The sequence below is a fragment of the Rousettus aegyptiacus genome, unplaced genomic scaffold (genome assembly GCF_014176215.1).
Source record: "Rousettus aegyptiacus isolate mRouAeg1 unplaced genomic scaffold, mRouAeg1.p scaffold_m13_p_5, whole genome shotgun sequence".
Taxonomy (NCBI): domain Eukaryota; kingdom Metazoa; phylum Chordata; class Mammalia; order Chiroptera; family Pteropodidae; genus Rousettus; species Rousettus aegyptiacus.
In genome coordinates, this window is record NW_023416308.1 from 91,391,532 (window position 1) to 91,407,947 (window position 16,416).

General features: G+C 37.7%; 1 protein-coding gene across 3 annotated transcripts in view; it reads left to right on the forward strand.

Annotated features, from left to right (window-relative positions):
* The window catches only part of NELL1 (neural EGFL like 1), a 692,265-nt gene that overhangs the window by 421,277 nt on the left and 254,572 nt on the right, over positions 1-16,416 (forward strand). For all 3 annotated transcript variants that reach the window (XM_016138479.2, XM_016138478.2, XM_016138480.2), the window contains one exon: positions 7,159-7,281. In XM_016138479.2, coding sequence (XP_015993965.2) covers positions 7,159-7,281 — 123 coding nt within the window. The remainder of the gene's footprint in view (positions 1-7,158; positions 7,282-16,416) is intronic.

A 16,416-nucleotide genomic window follows, 5' to 3' on the forward strand; every position in this document is an offset into this window, starting at 1 on the left:
TATAAATCCAAGAAAGCTTGTAAAGATCTATATGGTGAAAATCCTAATGAAAGAAATCAAAGACTAATTAAATAATATTTATAGTTTGGAAGACTCACTATACTAAAGAAGTCAGTTTTCCTCAAATTGATCTATAAGTTTAACATAATCCTTATTAAAATTTCCCTAAGACTTTTTGTAGAAATGGACAAGTTAAGATTTGTATAAAAATGCAGAAGAAGTAGAAAAACTAAAACAATTTTGAAAAAGAAGAACATGGTGGGGGAAAATCACTTTATATAATATTAAGTCTTTCTATATACCTACAGTAATCAGTGCAGTATTTTTGTCCACAGAATAGATGGACACACAGATCAATGAGAGAGTGGAGAACACAGAAACAGGTCAACGCAATTATAACCAAATGGTTTTTGACAAAGGTAAAAAAGCAACTCAATGGAGGAAAATAGCCTTTCAAAAACACTGTTAGGAAAAATAAGAGAAAATCTTGGGGACCTAGGGTTAGACGAAGAGTTCTTAGATATGATGTTAAAAGCACTATCCTTAAAATAAAAAAAATAGGTAAATTTCATCAATAGTAAAACGTTTTGCATTGTGAAAGACTTATAAGAGAATGAAAATACGTGCAAACAACATATCCAACAGGAGCCTTATATCAAGAATATATGAAGAGTCCTCAAAACTCAACGGAAAAGAATTAAAAAATGAGCAAAAGACATAACAGAAAAGCTATACATGGCAAATAAGTACATGGAAAATGATCAACATCATCAGCTATTAGCAAAATGAAAATTAAGATCATAATGCGTTATCACAGCACACATACACATGACTAATACTAAACAAGTGACGATACCAAATGCAAGCAGAGATATGGGGAAACTTGATTACTCATACAGTGCTGGTAGGAATGGAAAATGGTACAGCTATTTTGAAAAATATTTTGGAAGTTTTTTACAAAATGAAATCATACAGTTATTGGGTGACCCTGTAATAACACTTCGGACACATATTCCGGAGTAATGAAACTATTATGTTCATGCAAAACCCTGCGTACAGATGTTCATAGCAGCTTTATTCATAATAGCAAAATACAAACAATCCAAGTGTCCTTCAGTGAATGAATGGTTGAGAAAACTGATACATCTGTACAGTGGAATGCTACCCAGTAATAAAAAGGAATAAACTATTGACACAACAGTCTGGATGGAGCTCATTATGCTTAGTGGGAAAGGTTAATCTCAAAATTTACTTATTGTATAATTCCACTTGTGTAACATTCTCTAAGTGAGAAAATTATAGAGACGGGGAACATACCAGTGAGTGACAGGGACAGGGATTGGGGGTGATGGGTATGGGGGAATGTGGAGTAGGTGCAAACGCAAAGATATAGCATGATTGTGATGGTGGGTACATGGGTTAATATGTCTTAGAACTGTGCACATGTATGCACACACAATGAAAGCAGTTTTAAAAATGGCGAAACTGAATTAGGTGTGTAGACTTGTTAGCACTAATATACCAATAGCAGTTTCCTGGTTGTGATTTTGTACTACAGCCATATAAGCTGGTACTATTGAGGGAAGCGGGGGTGAAAGACACAAGGGACTTTTTGTACTACTTTTGCAACTTCCTCGTAAATCTGGAATTTTTTTTTTTTACATTATTACCTACACTGTGGCCAATGTTGTAGAATTTTTTTTGGTCACACAATAAAGTGGGAATTTGGAAAGAATGTGAAAGGAATGAGGAGATGAGAGTTTGAGTTTCAGATATAAAACTTCTTAGGTGCTCCAAACCCTGATTTCTTTGTCTGTAAACTGTCACTGATAAGACCTGCATGGCATATCCTGGTGAGGTCACTGTTAAAATTTTGTAAGGTAAAATAGAGATTACTTTGAATGAATCAGCCCAGACCCCAAACATGGGGCATTTATAGCCACAGCTGAATCGACTGTTTCAGTGGCTTGTTTGGGTCCTGATTAGTTTTTAAAGGAAAACATCCTGTTAATTGACAGCAGCTATTGATTACAATTGATTACAACGTTACAGAGGTAGATTAGTTAGAGTCCTTCTGAACCATCCTGTAAAAGAGAAAAGAGGAAGGAGAAAGGAACTAAGTGATAATGACAGTGCTTCATGAGTGCTCAATAAATATAAGCCAGCATAACAATAATTATTATCAGTGGAGAGACTGCTCGCTGCCACAAACATTGTCCTTTGTTCTGAGACGTTTGATACTCCAAATATACTATAAACAAACTCTGATGATACAAGAATCCTAAACATACATCTTTCATCTTCCTAATTTATAGTCTTTTTTTCTTGGGGACCTAAGCAAATACTTCATTGGATTTTCAAAGAGGTATTCTAATTTAATTGTCTTTAAAAGCCTACCTATTAACAGCCTTTCTGCCTGAACTACCAGCCTGTAAAGGAAACAAAGTTTTCTTAACCAATTTTAACCCCTATCCAATTTAAGCATGCTTACAAGTAATTGCAGTAGTGGTAATAGTAGTAGTACTACTAGTCATAATATTGATGATACTAAAATAGCTTATACTTGTGGAGCACCTACTAGTGAATGTGCAGTGATAAGTATTTTACCTACAGTAACTAATCTTTACAACTACCCCAAGAAATAGGTTCTATTATTAACCATGTCATACCTATTAGGAAACTAAGATCGAGCGATCAGCTGAGTGATTCAACTTCACATAGTAAGTGGCAATCTCAGGATCACCTAACCCAGCCTGTGTGGTTCTAATGGCTATGCCTTAACTCCCTGTATCATGCCACCTCTCACAAGAGCTTGTCTTTCAACTTTGACTGCATCTCCAAGAACTAGAAGGGAATCTAATATTTTTATATTTTTAGAAAGAAACCATTTCTTTGGCCAGTTCTGTCAAACGGTACTAGTTACTTTGAAAACTTGGGCATGACTAAAGATAATGAAATATGGAAGTTTTGTACCTTTGCCCTTGGGGATTGGTAGGATCTTAAGTAGAAATTTGGGGCCAGTATAGAAGAAGACATTTGTTGTTTTGGGCTTTAAAGAATCATTTCCACATGTCTTGGCTTAGTTTCAGCCATATCTGAAGCTTCCAACTGTGCAGCGATGTGGTGGTCACCATCCCCGTGTCTAGAGTCACAAATTCAAGCTACCTCACTTACTAGTTTTGCGATCTTAGACAAATTATTTCAAATCTTTTTGTTTTAGTTCCTTCACTGTAAAATGAGCAAACTTACTTCATATGATTGTTGGGAGAATTAAATGATATATATACAATGTTTAGTTCAATGCTTGGCATACTCTGGCTCAATACCCTTACGTGAAGTAGTGACAGGCAAAACAAAGGCTGTAGAAAATATGCTGCAATTCCTCTCATCAAAGTTAACCTATTTCCTGTTTGGCTGGAAAATACTCTCTGGTGGCGTTTGTAGCTGTAGTGTTTACCCCAAGATAACTCGCTGATTACCGTCCTATCCTTACCCCCAAAGTTTTGCCATACATCTCCCATACTTTTTAGAGAATTACATCAAAATCAGACTGATGCAGTTGGGTCAGCTCATTTGAACAGAAAACAGATGCTGAATAATCTGAAAAAAAGGATTGCAAAGGGGACGACTGTAGCCAGATTCTGTGGTGAATTCAGGGCACTGAATTGGTGTGACAAGAAGGAGGTGACAATGGTGTCAGCACTCCACAATGATACTGTGATTGAAGTAGACAACAGAAGTGGAAAGAAAACTAAAAAACCATGTGTCATTGTGGATTGTAATAAGAACATGGGAGCAGTGGATTCGGCTGCTCAGATGCTCACTTCTCATCCAACTGAGTGGAAAAGTCACAAGTTTTGGTAAAAGAAATTCTTTTGCCACCTACTAAACATGAGAGTGCTGAACTCCTGCATCCTGTTCAAGAAGGACGGTCTTGAGCACATGATCAACCATGTTTTCTTCAGACCGATGTCGATGGAAAGGATGCTGGAAAAGCATCCCAAGCCAGGGCAGCAATGTCTTTGAGGTTATCTGTGCTCTGATGATGTCACATCTCTTCACCTGTCTGGACGACATCTCCCCAAGATCTACCATCAACAGAATCCAACTGGTTGCTGCGAAGTTTGCTGCCTGCACAACAAGGATAGCAAGAAAATACAGAGAGAAAAGCAATATTTTTGTGCAGAATGTAATGTTCTGCTTTGTGTTTTTCTGTGCTTTGAAATTTACTGCATGAAAAAAATTGTTAAATACCGATTACCATATACATTTTTTACATTAAGATTAGAGACAAGTTCTGTTTAGAAATAACTCCAAGAACGGTTTTTATATTTTATTTTCACATTGAAAACTGGTCAGATTTGCTTTAGCCTCAAAGAGCATGTTTATGATAATTAAATTAATGCTGACAGCTGCACGTTTTTCCCCCCTAAATGGTAAATAGGCTAATTAGTTAATAAGACATTAATGATAAAACTCATAAATATCACCACATATTGTAATATAATTGCCTCCAAAGATGCAAAGATATTAAATTTAATAAAAGTTCCAGGATGGATAAAATTCACGTGGTGTGGAAAGCTTTATGACAAGAGCATGGGTATGTAGTGGTGTTTGAAGCCAGGCGGGGGCACAGATATTCCGGCTACATTGGGAGAGAGTAGTTTGAGTCAGTGAGACAACATGACAAACTATAAAGGTAGGAATGAACTCATACATTTACAGCACAGTGATGGGCCATCTCATTAGAAAACAGGATTTACTTCAAGAATATTGGGAAATAAGACCAGGTAGGGTGGACATGTTAATTAACTAGATGCAGACAATCCTTTCACAGTATATACATATATCAAATCATCACTTTGTACACTTTAAATATTTTACAGTTTTTTCAATTGTACATCAATAAAGCTGAAATTAAAGACCAGGTAGGTAAGGATGGACCAAATTTCTGTAATGTTGCATAAAACCATACTTTGTTTTTTTATAGTTCTTTTATCTGGAGTAAACTTTATGGGCAATTCTGGCTAATAGCCATTTTAAAAAGATTAGTTCAAATACTATGTCTTACAAGAAGACTTTTCTGCCTATTAGCAGAAATTTCATTCCTCCAGTGAACTCTTATTCCAGTTTATCTTTGTTCCTGTTATCTGGCATGACCACACTTGCAGGTTTGCTTAGGTCATTCTGAGTTACGCTTGTTATCCCAGTGTTATTATGAGCAGAATCCCCTTTCACTGTAAAATGTTTTGTTTGTATGATAAAAATATGAGGTCACCTACTTAACCTCATATCTCTTCTCCATTGTGTCACATATTGCTGTCTGTTGGCCCCTAATAAAATGTTTATTTGAGCCAAGATCAGATCTATTCATTCTTGTATCCCTAGTAGAGACACTAATAATTATATATTAAGTGAATTTAAATAAGGAGATGGAAAGCTCTTGGAGTTGAAGTGTGTTCCTAGTGTCATGTGGTGTTGTACTGGCCCATCCCAGGTACATGATAGGTCTGTAAATTTGATCAGACATCCACAGGGTTGTACTATTTTTGGAGTTTGCTGGAGATGACTTTAGCACAGACTAGAAGTGTGTCCTCATAAATTTTCTCATCCCTTTTCACTGCTTGCTAACTGGTGCACGTTTCTCATTGACAGTTTTGGTTGATCTTAAGGCCCAAAGAAAAATTTTCTTTGGAAAAAATCTAAGGTGTTAAATTAAAAGTAAATGCATGTTTGTGCTTTAATTGCATGTGGGTGACTAAAACAGCCCTACTTTGGAGAATTAAACCTTTCTCATTACTACTACGTCTTTGTTACAATATTTAGAATAAAAATTAATGAAGATAGATGATATTTCAGTTGGTTCCTATATTGATCTAACAGGACACTATAGTTACAAACTGTATTGAATTTTTTGTTTTGTTCAATTGGTGTTATTTCTTTGGGATTTCTAGCAGGAATTTCAAATCTTGTTTTATAACATTTTATGAATTAGTAACCCTACTTGATTTTCCTTTTTAAAATCTCTGAGAAGTTATACTAGCAGATGTTAAAGGGATTAAAGGGCATAAAGTTTCCCATATTAATTATTTAGAGTAGTTATTTAGATGACTTTTTAAACTTCCTGATTATGAGTGGAAAATATAGTTACCTGTGAAATCTTGATTTCTAACTTGGAATCTTTCAGTCTATTTTGTAGTGTTAGATGTCACATCTCCACCCTTCTCCCCCGCATATTTTGTGGATTAAGGATGTCATCACTGTTCCAATATATATATGTGTGCGTGCGTGTGTGTGTGTGTGTAGCTATATCACTACATGTTAAACCTGGAGGTTAAATTCTGAACCCCATGAAAATGGGCTTTATGGAAAATTAGAGTTAAACTGTTGAAGGCCCTTAAAGGGAGTCTTGAGTATAAATTGCTTTTCTACTCAGAGCACAGCCCTGTGCTCACAACATTCCAGTGACCATTGCCAATCTTTTGAAAATATTCGTTGGTCAATGCTCCTTTGCCAGACTATAGTCACTAGGTCTTCCTTTTCAGTTTCACTCTCTTTGTTCTAAAGAAGCTATAGAATTTCTCATGTAGAGTTTTCTCTTTTCTAATCTTAGGGGAAGGTCTTCCCAACTTTGGCATCACTGACATTTTGCATCAATGAATTCTTAGTTGTGGTGGGCTCTGCTGTCCCCCATAAGACGCTCAGAAGCATCCCTGTCCTCTGTTACTAGATTTTAGTGACATCCCCTACTCCAAATCTTGATAACCAAAAATATTGTCAGACATCATAAATGTTTCAAGGGGTAGAGAGGACACAAAATTTCCCCCCTTTTGAGAATCACTACCTTGTCGCCTCTGCAGAAACCTTTCCAGAGCATAGAAGAGGTGATGACCTTAGAAGCATATATCAATTCTGTGACATGTATAAGTCACTTGACTTCTCTGGTACTCAGTTACTTTACCTGCAAAGTGGGGATAATAGCATCCTTCTTTTAGAGTTGTTGAGATTTCACCACATCAGGCATAGAAACTGTCAGGCATACAGCAAGGTCTTAATACAGAATAGTCATTCCTTTTGGGAGAAGTTCAGCTAATTTTTTCAACATTATTGATCCCAACTTAAGAAAAGGTGTCTCTTTCTTTTTCACCCTGCAAACAGAGCACGATGAATGTGGCGATGGGCAGCACAACTGTGATAAGAATGCCATCTGCACCAACACTGTCCAGGGACACAGCTGTACCTGCAAACCTGGCTACGTGGGGAACGGGACCATCTGCAAAGGTAGGCTTGCTGCCGTAGGGCATGCTGTGAACTGCCATCCTGCTTCTGGTCTTGGTATTCATGTAGCAGACGATTTTCGCCATTCTGGTGGCTGAGCATGGTCAGGTTTTTTGTTCCTGGTTTATTAGCTGGCAAGGGCACTGTGCATCAGATAAAAAGAAAAATGCTTTGAGTCTACCTTTTGGGTTTAATGAAAAAGGTATATGTGTGGGTCAGGGGCACAGTTTCACAACTTGATGACTCTGTTCAGCTTTGCCTCTTGACTTGAGTTTGTGAACGATGCTCTGATTACTTCCATTTCCCATGAGGCTTTGTTCAGAGGGCAAGTGAGCACTATGCATGGTAACACTCAGCATCTCTTGGGTCCTGGCTTCCAATTGCATTTGGAATAAAATTTAAAATCCTCTTTTTGGCTTATGAGGGCTGTCAGAATGTGGTCCCTGGCTCCTGTCAGCTGGCTCCTCTCTTTTTTCACCTCCCCACTCCCCCTGCATCACCGCATTATTCCTTGCTATTTCTCGAACATGCCAACCACATCCTGTCCTAGAACTTGGTGCTTGTTCACCCCTCAACCTCCATGCTCATTTTCTTTAGATCTCTACTCAGTTGTCTGCGCATCACAGAAACTTTCTATCTTAAATAGCACCCCTATTTCTTCTTAACTCTGTGCCCTACTTTATTTTTTCTTCATAACACAACCTGATAAAACATTATATATACATTTGTACATTTGTATTGTCTGTCTCTCCTTTGGGCTATAAGGTCCATGAGAGCAACCATTTCGTTTTCTCTCCTTGCTCTGTCCCCGGCAATTAGAATGGTGCCTGGCATAGCTTAGTGTAGCCGCCCATTAAATATGTGTTAACTGACTGAATCAACCAAAGAGGAAAGAGACACAATTACATTGAGAAAAGACAAAATATACAAAAAGAAAAAACCCAGAAAACCCTTTAAGTTAGGTATTATTAGGTATTAATGGGTTAGTCACCCATTTTAGAGGTGACAAAAATGAAACATGGAAAGATTCAGTACCTATCCCAAGGACACACAGCACGTTATCAGTACTCCTCTACAGAGATCACGTGCTGGTGATGAGAGAAAAATAATGTACAATGATTAAATCACTGTATTCATGCATTATATTAGAAGAAAATTTTAAAACATTGATTTTATTCTTTTGCTGATCTTGGGGGAAAAAACAGCCTCCTACATGACTGAGAGTACATATTGGTGAAACTTTTTAATGCAAATTAGACAAAATCTATCAACATTTAAAGTAAATCTGAAGAGTGTACAGGGACTCGCTTGATTGCATTGATTTTACCTGTTGAAATGTGGTCTTGAAAGTACATCCTCGTGAGGAGAAACAATGCACCTGCAGTGATGCTATTGCTTCATTGTTTGCATTCATCAAAACCCAGAAACTACCAAAATATCCACCAGTAATAGAATTATTTAATTTATTTGGTGTATCATTTCATGAAATAGAATACAGTGGTTTAAAAACTCTAAGTACGTGTATATACACATATGCACACACATACCGAAAAATCTCCAAGAAATATTTTGGGGAAAAAGAAAAAAATATAAGTAAAATTAAGTTACAGGACAATAATATAATATCCTTACATATCTAACATTATTTTAATATATATATGTATATTTATGTGACTGCATAGAAACTGTAAACATGCAAACTGTTCACCATCTTATCCATGAGAGAGTGCGTGTGTGTGTGTGAGAGAGAGAGAGAGAAAGAGCTTTCACGTGTTGCTATGAATTCAATATTTTGAATCTCTTACAATGAGAATTTATATATGTAATATTTGTGTGGATTTTTTAAAGTTCCATGGGGCAAATAAACTAGTCACAGCTTTTAAAAGAATGCTGAAAATATTTCTAAAGCAAAGCAAAAAACATAAACATTAATATAGTTCTTGGGATTATCAAGCCCACTGCTGGTCCCTGCCTGCTAAGGCTAGAAATATGAGGAGCAACATAGGGATTTGATTTTAATGCACTTTTCCCAGAATCATGTTACCTTGTCAAATAGTATTAATTGCACAGGTTCACTGAGTTTGTGTTTGCTAAACCCTCTCACGTTCTTATGATAAGCAGATGCTTCAGCTTTGTGGAATTTGAAAGTCCAACTGTGTGATAAAAGGGTTCAAATAATGTTTCTGGTGCCCACAGCCTGAAAATACATTTCCTTGAAAGTTATGAGTTAGGGAAAACAATTTTCTTAAAGTGATTCTCATGGTCAACTGTGTTTACCTCAACAAGAGAGGGAGAATCCTGTGTTTTATAAACATTGCATGAAAGAGACAGTACAGTGTAGTCGAAAAAATGGATGAATTGAGAGTCATGGTTTAGACCTGGTTTCATTACTGTTGAGTTGTAACTTCTATATTTTTACATATTAAAATTGGGTGAATGTCACTTTCTGTGGTTATCCACTATTATTGCAAAGAATTATTAAAGGACGATATACCGAAGTGTTTTGACTATCGAATGCTATTAAAAGTTAAGACAGTATTGTTAGTGGTACAATGATGAAGAAAGAGGAGGAGGAGGAGGAGGCAGTTCATGAGTTGCCTGTGCCTCAGCCTTCTGACGGAAATACAGGCGTACCTTGTTTGACTGTGCTTCGTTTTATTACACTCCATGGATGTTGCGTTTTTAAGAAACCAAAGTCAAGACCCTTCACCAGCAAAATGATTGTGATATTCACTTCATGATGGTGGTCTGGAACCCAACCTACAAAATGTCCAAGGTATGGCTGTACCCAAATGCGAGTCTGTGTCAGGGCCTGACTTCTACACTTGTAACTGAAACATTAGTTCAGGTTGTCTGCTGATGGACAAGGAGTTGGATGAGAATCACCAGACAACTTGAACTAATCCTTTTTCTTTTTTTTTAAATGAGCTTTTCTAGACATTGTGTTGTTCTTGGCATTGACTGTATCTAGGTAGAAATCAACACTGTTAACACTTCTGTTAGCAAGCAACACGCAAGGCAGCAGTTTCTCAACTAAGACTAATTGGTATGAATTCTCTCAGATGGTTTTTCCTGGTGGCTCAAGCCCGTGTGAGGAGGGTTTTTTTTTTTTTTTTTTTTCCTTTCACATGGATGGAAGATATTAGTTCAGCTTCAACAAGAGTCACCAGGTATGTGCAAGACACCTTGCTAGATATGTTCACATATGTTTTCTCATTTAGTTTCCACCATAACCCTGAAAGGTTGATAGCATTATTCTCTTTCACAGGTAAAACTTAAATAAGACATAGTTGAACCTGATTTAACCCAATTAGTGTGACTGCCTTTAGTTTCTTCCCTCTTCTCTCTCTCCCACTTCTTCCTTTTCCTTCATTGTTTTCCCCCATTTTCTGCCTCTTTTCCATTTCCCATTTCACTTCCTTCCTGTTGTTCATCACTTAACTCACTCTCTCTTTTCGACGTTCTAACTAAAGACTGCAAAGAAAACAGAAAGAGAGGGGAGACTATAACAATCTATAATTAAAATCTGTTGGCTTACATTTTAATAAACAGACTAAAGTACTTTTGAAAATATGTAATATCTGTTGCCAAATATTTAGTATTTGGGGTTAAATGTGGGAAAACACTTGCAAATCACATTTGCACTATCCGACAGAAGGTGGGGGTTGTCTGTGGAAGAGTGTTTATCTGATTTTCCAGTCCTGCATTAACCTGGAACCGAAGGCGGGCTTTAACTAGGCAGTCGTCGATAAGTAGTTGATAGACTAAGCCTTCAGTCTTGCCTGTCATTAGGGCTGGATAAGATGCGGTGATCCTTGAAGAAGTTCTTGTGTTAATGACTGATAGTATTGACATTTAGTTCATAAACATACAGCGAGTGTCAATTTTGTGTCCAGAGGCTAGTTCCAGGCACCAAAAGAGCAAAAGACAAATGAGACAAGGTCGCAGGAGATTTTACCATTTAGTGTGGGAAAGGGATTTGAACAAATGCTTTCAACCCAATAAAACAATTTACAAAATGATATTATCTCGTGGAAAGAGGCTTATGTAGAATCACTCCAAATATAGAGCCCTGTGAAAAGCATATTATATGTTCGTTAGGACTCCTTTGGTTGCAAGTAAGAGAAATCTACTGGCAGGATTGATTGTGTAATTTTCAGAGCCCAGAGTAAAATAAATAAGTGGAATCCTTGTCCAAAAAGTAGGAGAAATCTGCTGTTTAAACATACTAAAATATAAAGCTTTTACCATCCTTCTGTGATCTCTTTCTCAATTTAACATGGTGTTTTTTTATTTGCTATTTAATGTTATTCTGTTGTCCATGGATACTCTTGGGGTGAGTGCAGACTGTCAGAGGCTCTTTAGGGCAATCCCCCAATATGCTCATGTATGTGGCCCACCAACTACAGGGTTCCCATCTGCCCTGACCAATATACTCTAGCCTGGCTGGGCATGGAAATTGAGTTAGGCATTTTCCCTTCCATCCCAGTCCACAGCAGATGGGTAACCCAAAGGGACTACAATCTCTTTACCAGTTCTGTAGATCACCCACAGAATGGACTTGACTGCTGACCAGCTCCAGGGTGGGGAGGATGCATTATGTTCTACCTGGAAACACTCAGAACATGGGTGCTCAAACCTGCCCCTCCCTGAATCTGTGTGCAGGACCCTAATGAGGACAGAGTATGGCAGTTGTTGCTGGGTGGAGTGGGGGAGGCTGTGAGGGAGCTGGTGATCCCAGGGGACAGGAATGGAGAGCTGAGAATCCATCTGAGAAAGGCAGGGAGGCAGTGGGAGGTGGGACCACTCATGAGTTCCAAACTCCTATCACAGACTCTGTTGTCCCATTGGACATCACCTGCAAAACACAGATTCAAAGACGAAATTATTGAGAACTTCATGATGGTGACCACAGGGCATTAACCCGTAGGTGTGGGGCCCTTCTGAGTGAGGTATCCTGTGCAACTGCAAAGGTTACATGCTACTAGTGTTAGCGAGCTTTCCAGGTAAAGGTGGCTCAAATTTAGGAACAGATGGTTCTAAGAGCTGCATTGCTGATAGTACTCTCCTCTGTTTCCTTTCTGCTTCTCTGTGGATTGGCTTCATATTTCTCTCTCATTATACGCTGGCTTTCTGTTCATTCATCTATGTGGCTGAGGATCAGATCCTCTTTTGTAAGTTCAGAAACTTGGTCTTATAAGGATACATGAGATGATCAATCTCTTAGGGATCTGTATATCAATTATAACTGTTGAAGTTTGAGGAGTTCCTGAAAATGATACATTTGTTTTTCCCCATCTGTATTCAGAGCCAGTTAAGAGACAAATAAAGCAAGTGGAGACCAAAATGTTAATATGAATACTGAGAAAGATTATACCAGAAAACATGGCTAATGTATATGCCAGTATTCATAATATTGAATCCCCAAATTAGAGAGGTTTATACAGCCATTCACAGGTGGTCCAGGGTGACCCGTGGAGCATCTCCAGGTAGGGCTTCCTCTGCACACTTTAGGACAGAAGGACCTGTTCAGAATGGGTTTTCTTGGGGCTTCCTGACCCTTAGCCCATAAGTGAGATAAGAACTGATCTACCCATGTCCAATTCCTATCTCCCTCTCTCCAACAGTCAGAGAAGAATGAGAGGATAGGTCACTCTTCCCCTCTTAGGGGAAGTTGTTCTTTGGGAAAACTGACAAATGGAACAGAAGCACACTGCCCCTCCCCCAACTCCACCAACAACTTCTGTTAAGTGGCGAAATGTTTATGTCTGCAGTTTCAGCTTCTTTCTTAAATGAAAGATATGCAGGATGCAGGAAGCCTTTCGTTCCTTAAATTCAGAATTATTTAACTGAGAAATTGGAGCTAAGGAGTTAGCTGGAGATTTTGTTGGCTCATCATCTCAGTATCTGTTTACCTGCTGCAGCCAGCTCCACTGCAGGAATAGTCGGAGACTGTTCTAAAGTTAGTGTGGTGCCAACGCTCAACATACTCCAGCATTTCAGGAGACAATGAGAGGTGTTGCACTCCTGCTGTCCCCTCAATGTCCTTCCCTTGCCTAGACAAATAGATGAACAAATCTTCCCTTGCCCAATGTTTATTTTCAAACCATGGGAGGGGCTCTTTAATGGCTTGACAGTTTTTGGCAATGTAGTTTTGTTTTTCCTAGCCTTTCAAGTCCAGGAAGCCCTCCCTAATCTCAGGCTGAGTAAGCAACCCTCCTCTGTGCTCCAAAGACACCCTAGAAACAATACTCCATTCCTTATGATCCTATGCTGCAGTCGACTCTTTACTTGTCTGTTACCTGCAAGCCATGGCTAATAATCTCTGTTTTACCAGTATTTAGCACAGAGCTGAGCATGTTATAGTGCTCAGTAGTTTCCCTTTGAGTAAATACATTAAGATTTATTTCTAATAGAGCATGCTCTTGTATATCAAGAAGATTTTACAAGAAAGCAAAAGTCTTTCTGGGTCTAGGACACAGAGGTATGTAGGCCACTCACACTTTACCCCCAGCCAGAGGAAACCACTGCTTCCAAAGGCAGATACACAAACTGACTTTACTGTCAAGTCTGCATTGCTAATGGGTGACTGGCTATCAAAGAAAATCATTACAATAAAATTCAATTCATTGTAGAAGTTCCAGGAACATAAGTGAATCTTTATTCTAAGACACTTTAGAATCTTGTAGTGTTCTGAAGTCATTCATTATGAGTGTATATGCATAGGGTGCATATGCAAACTAGAAGTTCCTCTTTAATGGGGTACTGGATAAATTGTTCAAGAAAGATGCAGAAAGTAAGGAACAGAAGACCAGAGAAAGTTTATTATAAACAGATTTGTGTTACAGTTCATGCTAAAGATGTAAATGAAATCCTGAATTAAATAACTAATAAGGCATTTCACAAAGGCTTTCAGAAATTCATAGGCAATAAGGGAGGAAGAGAGAGAGAGAATAGAAAGGTAAGTTGTTTTAATAAGGTATCACCTATGATGATAAAATTGATAAATGGGCTGTAAATCAGAGAAGATGGTATTTCTAGATTTTAAAGCAAATAGCAAGGGGAATAAGAAAGCCTTTGGCAAAAGTACTTACAGCACTGTAGACATAGCTTTCAAATGTGGTTAATGTGATGAGGACGAATTCAGGAAGGTTCCAATCTGAAATTTTGCCTTTAGGCGTACAGACAAAAAGTTGGAGAGAATGGCAAGAAGCGAGGTTGACTGACATTATAGGATTCTTGACCCATTTAGAGGCAGGCCCATTTGCGAAAACACATTCATTTTGATAAATAAATAAGCGTTGTGAGTATATTTCTGAGTGCACCTCTGGTTATGGAGCAGTTTCATAACATTCCAAGGAAGGATTTGAAATGCTGCTCTATGCTTAATCTGTTTATAAAGTTGGAAAGCAGGTAGATTAGAGGTAGCTCAGGATCAGACTTGGTCAACAGGAAAACTCTTTGTAGTAAATGTAGACTATACTTCTAGCAATTAGAGCCACTTAAAAATGTTCATTTGTAGAAAATGATGTGGGAGTGTGTTCCTTTAAGATTTTTTTCAGGGTCATATTGAAATAATTGGACGAGGGCAGATTACTATAAGAAATGTGACTTTCAAAAATTTTTAGGACTATCAGATGATTTGACCATGAAAAATAAACATAAAGACAAAACTGACAGAATACTTTTCAGTTCAATTCAACCAGTTATCAGAAAGTGTTCTTAACACAGGGATATACATTTTAACATACAGTGGTAAGAGACAGTTTGTAGGGAATATGCAGAACCATAATTCCATGCTTAAATATGTATAGACCCTAGGAGTAGGCTACAGAATGATGATACAATTTTCTACTAAAAAAAACTGTTTTTTACTGAATAAAGTCGAAACTCTTGAGCAAAGCACTTAAGACTCCGTGACAGTTTGGCCCCATGTGAATATTCTGAGCCTTTTCTTATATATCATCTCTCCCCATTACCTTCTTCAGTCACACTTGAGAGTTAACTAATCATTCTCCTAACAGACCAGGCCAGAGAATCTCATGCCCTGTCCCCTTTTGGGGGAATCATTTATTATAATGGAGTGACTTTTTGACTTTTTCATCTTCTTCCAATTGAAATTCTATTCATACTTCTTAGTTACGTTCAAACCCCATTTCCCCTGATCTTTCATATTAGCATAAATTTTCTCCTCTCAATTCTGCTTACAGTATTCAGTGGATTATGCCTTGTTAATCTTTGATGTTTACATATCAGCTTTTTCCCCTGACATAAGACCTTGTTCTTCCCGAGTGCTCAGTAAATATATATTGATGCGAAATGAGAATTAGCCAGGTCATCTGACACAAATCAACTGTGCTCTTATAGCCTGATGTATTAATTACTGCTGAATCTAGACTACCATTCAGAAAATTAAAGAAAAACTAAAATCGTAAAGTAAATGCTTGTATCATCTCTATTCTAATGTTTTAGAAAATTACGAATGTGCGTGCTATTTAACTTCAAAGACATTATCTGTTGTACATAAAAAATTCCTTTATTCATTCATTCCCATAGATACTGAATTCGCCCCATAGATACTAATAACCAATGGATACCAAACATAATTGTATCAGAAATGACCAAATCCTTTAGCATAATTTGAGAGGCAATAGCAGCCTAAATGTGGCTTATTTTTTGCATATATTTTAAAATCTTCTTTAACTTATTTACTCAGCCATCTTAATATAGGTTAGGTTTGGAAATAGAAGGCATTTTACGTGCCGGGAAGTCAAGGGAGCAAGGGATACATGACAAGTTACTCAACACACATCTCCGCCCTTCATGGTCCAGCAGAATTCTGTAGACAACCACCCAGGCCAGTGTAGTGTGTGCTGTTGAGTGAGCAATAGTCTTTTCATACTCTGGTCTTGGTTCACTGCGACAAATGGGAATCATTCGTGAGACTCAGATCCGTATTCCATTATAAGACTCAAAAAACATGGAATCAATTTTTCTGTTGGTCATTTAACTTTCAACCATAGATAAACTTTAGTATCATTTTGTACCATAAAATGAAATATTACTTTACCACTACCTGTCAGAGCTTTACTGTGACACCATTTCTTTTCCATTCCTGTAGGTTAAAGTTGATACAAA